At 41.0% G+C, this 14,339-nt stretch overlaps 1 protein-coding gene across 7 annotated transcripts; it reads right to left on the bottom strand.

The window, feature by feature from the left end:
* Window positions 1–1,099: 1,099 nt before the first annotated feature.
* Window positions 1,100–13,569, bottom strand: LOC147331627 (uncharacterized). Of its 7 annotated transcripts, none has more exons than XR_015129205.1 (7): window positions 13,267–13,568; window positions 10,981–11,032; window positions 9,971–10,126; window positions 8,245–9,478; window positions 6,523–7,464; window positions 4,926–5,285; window positions 3,427–3,900 (listed from the first exon to the last, which is right to left on the bottom strand). XR_015129205.1 is itself a non-coding variant. In XM_086294060.1 (6 exons), exons 4-6 carry the CDS (start codon window positions 8,327–8,329, stop codon window positions 2,025–2,027), a joined length of 276 nt encoding a protein of 91 aa, XP_086150186.1. In that variant the 5' UTR covers window positions 8,330–9,478; window positions 9,971–10,126; window positions 10,981–11,032; window positions 13,267–13,560; the 3' UTR covers window positions 1,100–2,024. The 7 variants fall into 7 exon arrangements, 3 of the variants coding, with proteins under 3 accessions (XP_086150186.1, XP_086150185.1, XP_086150184.1); XR_015129206.1 differs by lacking the exon at window positions 3,427–3,900 and having other exon boundaries at window positions 4,136–5,285; window positions 8,245–8,393; window positions 8,549–9,478; window positions 13,267–13,569; XM_086294060.1 differs by lacking the exons at window positions 3,427–3,900; window positions 4,926–5,285 and adding an exon at window positions 1,100–2,065 and having other exon boundaries at window positions 7,315–7,464; window positions 13,267–13,560.
* Between the last annotated feature and the right edge of the window lie 770 nt (window positions 13,570–14,339).

The raw sequence follows: 14,339 nt of genomic DNA, 5'->3' as shown, positions 1-14,339 counted from the left end.
ACAAGCTGCAGCCACAAATATGTCTGCCTCTGGTTCTGAGTGAGCCACAGCACCATTTTCAGACAGTCAGTCTCCTAAAGTCTGACTGCTGATGATTTGTTTGTTTTTCTTCTCTGATGGTGCCTCTCCTCCTGCTGGGGAGTTTCACACCAGCGTTTAACTCTTCAGCCCGAGCTTTCAGCTTTGGCATGTCACCTGAGTTTAGATCACATCTTCTACTAAAGCTGCAGTTTGCATCGGGCTGTAAACGTGTTTCTTTCTGCTGTAAAGTTGGATGTTTTAACCTGTGAGTCTGTGGGGACTGACTCACTGCTGGAGCCCCAAGTGGACGTCAGAGGAACTGCAGCTTTTATTTTCAGTCACCTCAATTTTAATTTTTTTGTGATAAAGTTGAAGAATTTCAGCAGAATCATAGATTTACAGAATTATAAATTTCAGTGTTTGCTACCACTGAATATTAGCCTCACAGACACATCTCACTCTGAATGTTAGTCGCTTTAAAAGTGACGATCAGAGGGACGGAGTTTGATCTGGAAAAAGTAAAATACTTTTGTCAGATTTCCTGCAACTTTTTGGAAACTGCTGAACCGTCAACGACAGTTTGTTGTTGTCTTATTTTATGCAAATAGTGTGAGTGTGTGCGTTACGGTGTGTGGTGAATTGGAGCTAAACCCAGATATCTGACACCAACTGCACAAACAAAAAAACAACCTTTATGAATGTCATGAAAAATCCAAAAACAGGAAACAAAATCCTCAGAAAATCTAAAAGTTACAAGAAACAGCTAAAACATCGGGGACCTCAAGACTTAAATATGAACAGACCAGAACCAGGAACAGGACTCGGCATCTTCCTCCCAGTTTATTTGTTTTTATTATGAAGCACTTTGTTTTTAAACTTGCTGAACAAATAAAATAAACTGACTATATATTGATTTTATTGTCTGATCATGTAGCCGTTCTCTCCTTGGTTTAGTGGACACGACATGAACGAGTGATTCTAAAATACTTTTAATGATTCACAGTTTTTTGTACACTTGTGTACTTTATACACATTATAAACACTTTAGAGAACGATGATAATAACTGTAAGAGCCTCTGATGATAATGTTTTATCATTCATTGAGCCAGAAAAGCTCACAGGTGAGATCCTCACCTGGTCTCCTCACCAGAAATCATCATCCTGCTTTAGTAAAAAAAAAGAAACTAAACCAGTAAATATTTAAAAAAATCAAACTTTTCTTTGGCTCATAGAAGCTTTATGTGATTTGAAAGCATCTGCAAATAAGATCAGTTTAGTGGTGGAGACGTAAGCCCACCTCGCACGGTGACAGCGGCCCGATGGCCTGCAGCTCACACTGGCTTCAGGTTTTCACAGGAATGAAAACGCACAGAGCTCAGCGTCGTATGCAAAGCTCCCGGGGCGCGGCTGATCTGGGCAGACTGCGGTTTAGCTTCCGCTGACGTGGACGACTGTTCGCTGGAATTTATTGTAAAGGATCAAAGCTGAAGAAATGCCCATCGGAGGCTTTACTAACACAACAGGCTCAGAACAAACAGCCGTGCAGGAGGAGACAAAGAAACGAGCAGCAACCAGGAGAAGACTGCAGTGTTTTTATAAAGAGGAGCATGCACCTCAGAACACAAAACACTCATCCACTGTTCTCCTGTTGGCTGAAAACTACAAATCTGAAGTGACAACAAACCAAAAACACAACAGTTACAAAATGCAACGCAAAAGCAAAAGAAAGGAAAAAGAAAAGATAAGAAACAAAACGACTAAAACGAGATGAAAAAAGCACCAACACATGTCATGAAAATGACACACAAACCAAAATGTGACACAAACATCAGCAAAGAGAAGCAAAACTGCTAAAAGTTCAAACACCTCTGTTTATTGTGTGTCTCTGAATTCAATCACCTCGATTCTTAGCGTCAGTATTGTGAGTAAAATAAAGAGAAAACACGACCAAACAGGAGCAGAGCTTCTTTAAACCTTTCCTGCCTGCGAGCTCCGGGTCCGTCTCAGCTCCCGCCACCTCTGCAGCACGTGTCATGTTCACCACCTGAGCACAAACACACAAACTGTGGCTGCTGAGTGTGTTTGAGGCTCAGCACACCTGTGGCCAAAAAGAAGAAGTTTGTCTGCTGTGTCCACATGGCTGAGACACACAAGAGTGAAATGAGCCGTCAGTGGCAGAAAGCTGCAGATAAGCCTGAAAACTGTGGCTTTAAGACACTTCCTGCTTTCTTGCACAGCAGCGAACAATACAGTGGACATTAAGCCACACACGTGTCATATTTAATGCCGTATATGGAAGAAAACACACGTGTGTATAATCTTCAACTGTCAAACTTCATAATTTCATTAAGAACATCCCATTTATTTACTTTATTTGCTTTTACAGTTTGCTTTGGCTCATACTCCACCTGCTCTGTCCGATCAGTTTTGCAGCTTTTGCGTGACTCTGAGCGGAGAGCAAAGGTCACACGTCACAGTTCATCCTGCTGCTTCGATTAGCAGTCACAACATCAATAAACCGTGACCCACTTCCACCGCAGCCGTACAGGCCCGAGCCATAACATTACCTCCACCATGTTTGACGTGTGATGTGGTATGCTTCAGACCACCAGCTGTTTCTCTCCTCTATATTCACGCAGCCATGAAACTGTTTTTCAGTAAACTGTTCAATTACTGTGATAATGGAGGCCTGTATGAAAGTGTCACTGTCTAAATGAACCTGTCTGTAGATGGAAATATTAACAGCAGGTGTGTAAACATCCACTCTAGTCTAAGACACTCATCCTTTGCTGACCTGTAGATGTAAAACCAAAAGTTTCCAATGAGGAGTCATGATGGGAGAGCTCTGAGTTAATGGCATTAAAATGCAGAACATGAAGGAACATGTTTATTAAAAAGGCCAGCCTCGTGTACCAACTTCACAGGAAAAAACATCAGCTGGTGTTCTCATTTATACTGCAGTAAAACCACAAAACTCCCACCAGAAGTTACACTGACAGAAAGAAGCAGAGAAACTGTAGCGGTATCACAAACCCAGACCTCTCAGTTTTTCCACACCTACCATCTCTCTGCTACGTGGCACAGATGTCTGTACTGTTTGAACATGTCAATCAGTTTACTGGTTGGATTTAAAAAACCTTTCAACATTTCTGTTCATTCGTGTGCCACACAGACAGTAACAGACTACATGTACCGCCGTTACGTATTTAAAATACTAAATATGAGTAACTGTATTCTGTTACAGTTACCGTTTAAAAAGGTGGCATTTAGAATACAGTTACTTTCTTGAAATAAAGGGATTACTTTCCTGTTTCATATGTTCGGCTATGCCCTCTCTGTTTTTGGTAATTCCACACTGGTGGAAACCCAAACAAAACACGCATTAAGACCAGGCTCTCTGTCCTGGTCGTTGTGTCCTTGGGCAAGACACTTTACCCTACTTGCCTACTGGTGTTGGCCAGAGGGGCCGATGGCGCGATATGGCAGCCTGGCTTCTGTCAGTCTGCCCCAGGGCAGCTGTGGCTACAACTGTAGCTGCCTCCACCAGTGTGTGAATGTGAGAGTGAATGAATAGTGGTATTGTAAAGCGCTTTGGGTGCCTAGAAAAGCGCTATATAAATCCAATCCATTATTATTAATTCAATTCAATTTTATTCATATAGCACCAAATCACAACAAAAGTCGCCTCAAGGCGCTTCATAGATACAGAGGAAACCCCAACAATCATATGACCCCCTGTGAGCAGCACTTTGGCGACAGTGGGAAGGAAAAACTCCCTTTTAACAGGAAGAAACCTCCGGCAGAACCAGGCTCAGGGAGGGGCGGGGCCATCTGCTGTGATTGGTTGGGGTGAGAGAAGGAAGACAGGATAAAGACATGCTGTGGAAGAGAGACAGAGGTTAATAACAGATATGATTCAATGCAGAGAGGTCTGTTAACACATAGTGAGTGAGAAAGGTGACTGGAAAGGAAAAACTCAATGCATCATGGGAATCCCCCGGCAGCCTACGTCTATTGCAGCATAACTAAGGGAGGATTCAGGGTCACCTGGTCCAGCCCTAACTATATGCTTTAGCAAAAAGGAAAGTTTGAAGCCTAATCTTGAAAGTAGAGATAGTGTCTGTCTCCTGAATCCAAACTGGAAGCTGGTTCCACAGAAGAGGGGCCTGAAAACTGAAGGCTCTGCCTCCCATTCTACTTTTAAATACTCTAGGAACAACAAGTAGGCCTGCAGAGCGAGAGTGAAGTGCTCTAATAGGGTGATATGGTACTACAAGGTCATTAAGATAAGATGGGGCCTGATTATTTAAGACCTTGTATGTGAGGAGCAGGATTTTGAATTCAATTCTGGATTTAACAGGAAGCCAAAACAGGAGAAATCTGCTCTCTCTTTCTAGTCCCTGTCAGGACTCTTGCTGCAGCATTTTGGATCAGCTGAAGGCTTTTCAGGGAGTTTTTAGGACATCCTGATAATAATGAATTACAGTCGTCCAGCCTGGAAGTAATAAATGCATGAACTAGTTTTTCAGCGTCACTCTGAGACAGGATATTTCTAACTTTAGAGATGTTGCGCAAATGGAAGAACGCAGTCTGACATATTTGTTTAATATGTGCGTTGAAGGACATGTCCTGGTCAAAAATGACTCCAAGGTTCCTCACAGTGTTACTGGAGGCCAAGGTAATGCCATCCAGAGTAAGAATCTGGTTAGATACCATATTTCTAAGCTTTTCAGGGCCGAGTACATTAACCTCAGTTTGATCTGAATTAAGAAGCAGAAAGTTAGTGGCCATCCAGGTCTTTATGTCTTTAAGACATTCTTAAAGACTGCAGTTTGACCTGAGCCTTTCCAAGCAAACCCTTGAGTTCATCTGAAATGTTGCAGAGTTGCTATATTTACACTTACAAACACGTCACATGAGCGTCAGGCTAATCGAGCAGGGAGCCCCGCCCTCTGTCAGCTTGGATTAAGCTTTTGCACGTATGAAGCAGATGAGCTGTCAGATTTCTGCACGTTCAGCCTCTTTTTTTAAATTGTTTGTAGACATTTTGGATGCGTAACCGTCCCCATCTCTCCTCCGCAACGGCTGGCCTCGGTCGGCCTGGACGCCAAGAACACGGTGTGTATCTGGGAGTGGAAGAGAGGGAAGATCCTGGCCACGGCCACGGGACACTCGGACAGGGTGAGAGCGTGCACCAATCAGCTTCCTCTGCAGTTAAGCCTCGCCGCTTGCCGCCGTCTGGCAAAGCCTCTGGGCGGTGCCGTCTGAGCGGGACAGAAAATCAGCGTGAAGCACCACACACCAATCAGATCTCAATAAAAAAATCTTTTACAGAGTTTGAAAGTGTTTCCTTCTCATCGTACTTCCACTGTGCATGCACGCGTTTTCACATAAACCCGATAACGGACGATTCTTCTGTTCTCCAGATCTTTGACATCTGCTGGGATCCGTTTCAGCAAAGCCGCCTGGTGAGCTGCGGCGTGAAGCACATCAAGGTAACGCAGAAATCGTCGTTTTGTGCTCGTCTCCAGAAATGTGGAAGTAAAATGTAACGTATTCCTCCTACCCAGAAATATGACTGGTCAGCACATTTACCTTCTCCACCTTCATGTAGCTGCTTAGTTTCACTCGAGGTAATAAAATAGTTCCTCTGAACGCCCGTCATTAAATATCTCTGACTCTCTAACGAGCCGAGAAGGAAGCAGATATAAAAGCTGGAGACAACTCCCAGCTCAGCTTCTCTCATTGTTAGTTTGTATTGTTGATTGTTATTTATGCTTAGAAATATTTAACCATAGATGCTTAGAGGTGTATAATCAATTGTGTAGTGATAAGTTGTGTGACCTTTAACAGGCTACAGAGGCTTGGTGTGCATTCCACACCTACATCCTGGGAGCATGAGAGAGGTCATACCTTCTCTTATTGTTTTATGGTAGGATTAACCTAGCTACGTCTGTTTTAGTCTAAGTGCTTTTCTGTTTAGATGAACTGCTGGACTTCCTCACCGGGGGGGGTCTAGTCTACCCTCTTCCTGACCAAGGATGTTTGACCCTTTGATCAGCAACACACACACACACACACACACACACACACACACACAGGCAAGGTACTCTTTGTTTGTATGTAGACGTCGTATGTTAATGAACCTATGCATATTCATGTAACCTCAATAAAAGGATAGTGTATGGGAGGACGGACAAGAGCTACTGGGGTCAAGCGAAGGGACGGCGCTCTGTCCAATCTCTCCCGTGCACGAGTACCATGAAGAAGTTTGCCTACTTGCGTCTTGCTTGCAGTGTAATTATATTGTCTTAACGTTCCAGCGAATAGGTTCAAGCTACAAACCTAACACTCATCCAATCAGAGTCCAGTCCAGATATCAAAAAGCACCTTTACATGGTTCACTGCTGTGGATTTAAATACAAGACAAATCCAGGACAATTTAGATTGTTTTTTCTTTTTTATTTGCTGTTTTGAACACATTTTCCCAATGCCTCTAACCTGTAGATTCGCCGGATGGTGGCCACTTCATGACTGGCTTTAGCGTCCTCAGCCCCGTTTTTCTCTTCAGACTCGTGTTTCAGGTCGTGGTCCATGTTTGCTTCACTAAGAGTCACGACTTCCCTTGCAGGATAAACAGACGATGTCACAGGTTGCTCCTCAGGGAAAGTTTGATCCGGCAGCATTTCAGGCTCGCTCTCACTGAACTCTCTTTCTCTCGCGTCTCCGTCACTTTCTCTCGTGTCTCCGTCACTTTCTGTCGTGTCTCCATCGCTCTCCAGAAACTCTTCCATGAAGCGGTCAACTCCTGTTGATCTATTGCCATGCTTTTCTTTAGCCGTGTGTCCAGTTCTCTCCACTTAAGCATGCACTGTATGTGGTCTTGGCTACACTCATGACCCCTCAAACGGATGTTGATGTTCGACCAGTCACTGAAGCCCTCTGTACTCAGCTTTATATCCTTCACACTGAAAAGCTTACATGCAAAGCAGAACACAGCATTGTTCTGCGGTGAGTACACTAACCAGCTCCGGTGAACCTTTTCTCCATTGGGAAGAATTTTGAACTTAAGGCTAGTGTGAAATGCTCTTCCATCAGGCCCCTTTGGAAAATTAAAATCAGAGCTGACATTAAAAGGACCTCTCCGCACAATTTCAACACGATCAGCATCTACAATGTGAGCTGGCCAAAGAGCAGGATCGGTTGAAGGGGGCACACATGTCTCCACAGTGTCACTTTCTGATAGTCTCTCAGTGACAGGACTCTCAGTGGTACTTGTGTATGGAACTGTACCTGAACTGGTGGTTGATGGTTCTTGTTCTTCTTGGCTAGGGATTGTTGCAGGGTCTACAATGGCTGGTGGTTGATGTCCAGGGATGGCACTACTACTGGATGGTTCATCCTGTCCTTGAGATCCTCCTTGAACATATTTAAGCATTGACCCTGCATACAAGAGAAAATATTCAGGGATTTTACAGAAATACAATTTTGAATCTACAGTAGGCCTACGAAAGATTGCATTATAAGACTAATAAATTAAGTAAGTCACTGGTACATTTAAAAATTACTAACTATATTTTACATGTATAGATTTTCATAATGGCAAATGGCAATATAAACATGCTGTACATAATTTGATATAAATGCGCAAGTAGGAAATCTATATTACTGGAAGATATAGGTTTCATATTACAGTTTCACCAACAGATGTCGCCCTTGATCTATGAACCTAAAGAAAGACGAGAACTATTTATGTGTTCAGACGTCAATGGCATAAATAAGATATGCGTCTTTATAGATATCCTGAAATGCAGCAACATACAAAGTAATCTTGTCTAATCTGATAATAATACTTGACTGCATCACTGACCTATCCCAAAGTTAAGGTTAATCAGTAGCATGCATGACGTTAGCCAGCTAGCAACCTGAGGAGGGAAATGCTAGTCTCACGAATCACGATAACGTTAGCAATCGTGAGTCACGATTGCTAACGTTATCTGAAAACCGTCAATTGAGTGACCATGATGAGTTGCTTTTAGTAGTCCATTCTATATTCATATCCACAACGTGAACAAACTACCCAACATCAATCATTTGCAACATTTGTTAACACAGTATGAACACTGCTAACAGGAGCTATCACAGAGTTGACGGACATGAGCGTGCAAGCAAGGGCTACAATAATGAACTTTTTTTATTATTATTATTTAAACATTGCCTTACCGGCAAGCGACGCCTGAGTTTCATCACGCTTCCTCTTCTTCTTTCTTTTCTCCGCTCCCGACTCCTGTTGCCGTTTCGAGGCCATGTTCAAACAGGTGTTTACCAATTATAGAACAGACCACTGGGAGTGGGGGGGCACCAGGAGGAGACTGGAGACAGGGCACAAAGCAGATTCACCCCTTTTCTCGGGAAAATTGTTTTATGTTGCTTTTGTATTGTTTAACCATATTAATGCATATGATATTTATAGTATTAATATGGTTTACTTTTTTTTTTTACGACCCTGATTTTTTTGGTGCCCTACCGGCCATTTGGTGCCCTACGCAGTGTGCGTTATGTGCGTTTGCGGAGCTACGGCACTGAGGTTTCCCCTCGGGAGCAACTGTTTGCTTTCCTTCACTAAGAGTCACGACTTCCCTTGCAGGATAAACAGATGATGTCACAGGTTGCTCCTCAGGGAAAGTTTGATCCGGCAGCATTTCAGGCTCGCTCTCACTGAACTCGCTTTCTCTCGCGTCTCCGTCACTTTCTCTCGTGTCTCCATCGCTCTCCAGAAACTCTTCCATGAAGCGGTCTAAAACCGGAAAGCCATCCTCCATGAAGTGTTCAATGATGCTCGTCACATCTTCACGTAGCTTTTCCCAATGCCTCTAACCTGTAGATTCGCCGGATGGTGGCCACTTCATGACTGGCTTTAGCGTCCTCAGCCCCGTTTTTCTCTTCAGACTCGTGTTTCAGGTCGTGGTCCATGTTTGCTTCACTAAGAGTCACGACTTCCCTTGCAGGATAAACAGACGATGCCACAGGTTGCTCCTCAGGGAAAGTTTGATCCGGCAGCATTTCAGGCTCGCTCTCACTGAACTCTCTTTCTCTCGCGACTCCGTCACTTTCTCTCGCGTCTCCGTCACTTTCTCTCGTGCCTCCGTCACTTTCCAGAAAGCCATCCTCCATGAAGTGTTCAATGATGCTCGTCACATCTTCACGTAGCTTTTCCAACGCCTCTAACCTGTAGATTCGCCGGATGGTGGCCACTTCATGACTGGCTTTAGCGTCCTCAGCCCCGTTTTTCTCTTCAGACTCATGTTTCAGGTCGTGGTCCATGTTTGCTTCTGTGTTTGTGAAGAAGTAAGCTCAGGTGTGTTTGGTTTTAAACTCTGCAGAGGGAACTGCCATGCAGGGCCGTTGCTAGCCATTTGGGTGCCCTAAGCACAAATGCTTTATGGTGCCCCCCCCACTGAAAAAAAAAAAAAAAAACATTAATACTTTTGAATTTCTCAGTGGAATTTGTTTAATTAAATAACAACAAACATGACAGTTAAACAAATAAATAAGGTTAAAGGAGGTTAAAAATACTGTTACAAATAAATACTGAAACAAAAATTGAACATTGGAACAAGAACAAAGAGCCTGGCAATAATGTGTAATTTTTTTTATAAAAAAATAATATATATAATATAATAGTATTATTATTAATATATTTACAAATAGTTTCACAATAGAATTTAAATAAGAAACTTAAATAAGAAAAATAAGAATTTGAACACAAAAGCCACATTCCTTAAGTAACTATGTTAAACATTTTTACAATTCGTTGTCAGAGTATGCCCTCTAAATTTCAAAATTTAGATTGCTTGGCTGGTCACCTAAAACGGCTTATTGGACTCACCAGTGACCTGCCACTTAAGACAAAAGAAATCCAAATAGAATTTGCAATATTCAGATTTACCTCTTGCATGATCTGCAAGTGGTGGGCAAGTTTCTGCCCAGAAACACCGCCCTTCTTCTGGAAAACTGTCATCAACTGAGGTGTAATTCTGTCTAACTGTGCCGCGAAGGTCATCTCCAGTTGAAGTGTTGTAATACACTGGAATTCAGCATTTACCTGTATATCTCACACACACACACACACACACACACACACACACACACACACACACACACACACACACACAAAAAGAAGACTGGTGCTTAATCATTGGTATGATTATTTTGTTATTTCTTCATTAAATGCTACAATGCAATTGCCATCACTTCATAAAGCATGATTATCATATGGGTTAGTATACAGTGCATGAAGGATGTTACTACTGTTAATCAAAGAAGAAATGAATGGCATCAGTCCATTTAACGGGTTTAAAGGGTTTTAAAAAGCAGATATTTGTCTGTTTCAGGTGGTTGGCAACACATTTTCCTGTGCTCTTTGTCCACTGGTGGGAGTGTCTCACCTGTGAGGTCAGCGGGGCAGAACTCTGCCATCAGCAACAGAGAGCAGAGAAAATTTAGATGTGCAACTAAAAACATGCTTGCCATGTAAGCCCCAAACATCTCTGAAATTGCTCTGCAAACTTCAGAGTACTTATACTTCAGGAGTCCTGTGGGTACCGTAAGGACTCATGTATGCAAACAAACCACATTTTTTTTTTGCAATCTGATCCTTTTTCTCTTGGCTGTTTCCTTCAGGGATCACCACAGTGAATGATCCACCTCCATCTAACCCTATGCTCTGCATCCTCTTAACTCACAAGAACTAAATTCCTGTTTTTCATTTCACTTTCGCAAGTTTTTTTTTTCTTTTGTCCTGGATAAAAGAAATTTAATCATATATATTAATTGATATTAATTAATATCAATATTAATAATCACAAGAACCCTTAAGATGAGATAGATAAACTTGTCCCTGCAATACTGTGACAAATACTGTTGTGATAAATATGTAAGGAATTTGCATGTACTTACCAAAATAACACCATCTTCTTGAATAAACAGTAACACATAAGGGGAAGAAAATCTGCCAGAAAAGGAAGACAAATAAAAAAAAAATAAACTTTAGAAAGACAAACAATTACCGTTTCCAAGCCATTAGTGCATTACTTCATGATACTCCCTTGTAACAAAACAAATCTTACTTGTGCCTCTGTGCAAACTACAGATGGCACGATACCACTTTTTTATGTCCGATACCGATATCATAAATTTGATTATCTGCCGATGCCGATATGAATCCGATATAGTGTATTTTATAATAAATAAAACTGTTTTTATAAATATTTTGCTGCATTTTGTATAAGTTCATACTCAGTTTTAAAAACAAAACATTAAAGCTATTCTGTTATACCTGTATGCAAAAAATACACTGCACCCAAAATATTTTATACTTCAGCAATACTGATCAACCTAAAAAACTTACACCATCCTCCTTATTCAGGTATTCTAAACAGTACATAGAAATATTAAACTAACTAATAGGACTGCCAACTCCCAGCAAAAATATTAGGAAACCACCCCGCACCCTTCGCCTGATAATGCTTAATTGACGTAATCTACTTTAATGCACAGAAATCAATTATTTTTCTATAATAATTTGATTCAACATTTTTCTTCAATACAGTTGCAGACAGCGCAGACAGCGTACCTTCCCAAAGGAAAAAGTGCTATATGTACTACTATTACTAGGGCATATATTAGACTTAATATTTACTACATACAATAATGGATCTCTATACATTTAACCAGATCACCACTTTGGTAGTAAGATTTAGAATAATTATTTATTAAAAGCTAGACATTTTAAATGAGAATAAGAAAGAAAATTATGTCTTTGTGTCTCCCTTTCCCTGTTAATGCCCTACCTGGCCCCCTGGCAAAACTTTGCTAGATCCGCCCCTGCACAGTTACCAGATGTCAGCTACATAGAAAAGGATCCTGGTGTTATTTGTCTCTCATAAACAGTTCATAACTTCCCTTCAACTCATTCATGTGACCTAAAATGTAAACCTGTTTCTTCATTACCTGTTCAGCTCTAATGATTCAGTAAAAACTTCTCCTGGTTTCACCTTCATGTTTCCTTCTCACCACATATCCAAACTATCATGACCAGCAGCTATTACGGCTGTGGCTCCAGAAAACATAAGCGGATACTAGAAATATTAAAAAAATTCTAGCAACAGCTTATCAAGCTTAAACGTGCTGCTGTTGTTTATCTGCCGTTTTCCTCTTTCTAGCGCAAACTGGGTGACTAACATGAGAGAGACTAGCGACAGAAAAGCCGATCACCTGATAATCGATCAGTTTCATGATTGAAGTAGCAACAGGAGAGGGAGGGGGGAGAATGAGGGAAGAAGTTTTAGCTGTTCAGCATGAAGACACCGAATAACTCCAGCTTTGTGTCTTTTTTCATTCTAGCTGAAGTATAAAACAAATCGCTTCCTTTCCCCCACAATACAAAACTCCGACAGCCAGTCCAGCTGTGACTCCATACATCGGTTGTTAAGCTCAACATGGAAATTCTATGCAAACATACAGAGATGAACTTACACACTTGCTTTACTTCTCTGTGTTAGTTTTCTCTGAGATTAAATGCAGCGGTTTGGAAGCACGTAGCGAGGCTTTAAATGCTAAACCAGACCGCTGACAGGTCTTGCACTCAACAGCTCTATCAAGTGAAGCAACTTCTTTTCTGAGTTAATTTCAGTTCTGACAAACATCACTCTCAGTGCCTTTTGATCTCACATTTTTGGCAACCACTGAGTTATTCTCCTCCACAGTTTACAACCATTATTTTTTTCTGCACAAAAGACGTTGTGCAACGCCAATCCTACTTATTTCCTACTGCACCCCTGACTGTGCAGGTGCGTTCAGAAGCCCCCTCCCCCGCCCGACTATTCCTTAATGCCAATGTTGTGGCGGGAGGGACGATTTCTCAACTTAAAACTGCAGGCGACTGTACAGTGAACTTTACAGCTAACTACAGAGAAATTGCCTCGTTCCATAATTTGTTAGTACAAAGTGTGCCACAAGAACTAAGCTAAAAACATGACATTTTAACGCATCAATACAATTACTCTTTTAATAGAGCAGTAGCTAATAGAGCACATAGCTAGCTTAAGTCAAATTCATGACAAAGTTCAGAGGTGTACAACTACTTAGACTTCTTTCTCCATGTGCACACGTCTTAAAGAGTCAACATGCTTTGACTGAGGTAAAAAAAAATAAAACAAAAACGACCGTAAAAGGTTTACTTACCGAAGCTAGACCACCTTTATATGAAGTTGTGCGATTAACTTGAGCCCGCTTGCAGCACACAAAGAGTCCGCTTCTTCAGTCCGCGTGCAAAATGGTGGCCTGTCCTAACGCATGCGCAAAATGGCCCAGCAGGAGGCTATGAAAAACATACTTAAGCATTTTGAGCTACATTTAATTAACTAAAATTAATTGGATTAAAACGCAGGGAATGTATTCTGGAGTTACTCGAATTATATATGTAGACAGGAATTACTCATTTGAATTGAAAAGATATACCAAAATATAATATGCTATATTTAAAAGGAGACAATATCACTTTTTTCAGTGTACAGTCCCAATCAAAAGTTTAAGGCAACTTGAAAAAGGGCACAAAATCATATTTTTAATGATTTTTTTTTTTTTTTGGAAATAATTTTTCTTAACAAGGTTCCAAGTAGAGCTTCACCATGCAACAAGAAGACATGGGAATGAGACGAAAAAAACGAGCATGCAATTTATTGAAAACGACACTTAAACTGAAACTGGCTGTTTTACAGCTGATCTAAAGTTTAGGAGCACACCTCCAAATAAACCCTGTAAACCCCCCAAAAAAGAAATCAATGTTCCCAAACATAAACATGGAGTAGCTCCACAGTTATTGTTTTTCTTCTATGGTGCAAATAGTTTTTAAAATTACTTTGGAAATTTTGTTCAACCCCAATGAGCCTTTGCGGTGTATTATATTTAAAAAAATTGTGATTATTTATTCCAGATAATTCTGACAATAGGTCATTTAACAGATTTATATCATTTTCAAAGGTAAAATTTTGATGTTTACAAAGTTGAATTAAGTTTTTCAAAGCTGAAAAAGACTGCATATGTTTGCAAGCAGCATATTCTGTTAATATTAATTGCAAGGCAAGGGTTATCTGATGATTGTAGGTTATCTGAGGATCACATGGTCTGACCTTGAGGTGAATTTGGTGGGATGTCCACTCCTGTGAAGATCAAAGGCTAAAAGGCTAGCATATGCATATATATATATATGCATATATATATGCATATGCAGTAAGGGTATACTTAGTGTTTTTTGT

The sequence above is a fragment of the Aulonocara sp. 'chitande type north' Nkhata Bay genome, linkage group LG5 (assembly GCF_057382095.1).
Source record: "Aulonocara sp. 'chitande type north' Nkhata Bay isolate Kocher_YH1m ecotype deep benthic linkage group LG5, A_spYH_male_GT1.1, whole genome shotgun sequence".
NCBI lineage: Eukaryota > Metazoa > Chordata > Actinopteri > Cichliformes > Cichlidae > Aulonocara > Aulonocara sp. 'chitande type north' Nkhata Bay.
This window is presented reverse-complemented; position numbering and strand designations above follow the sequence as displayed.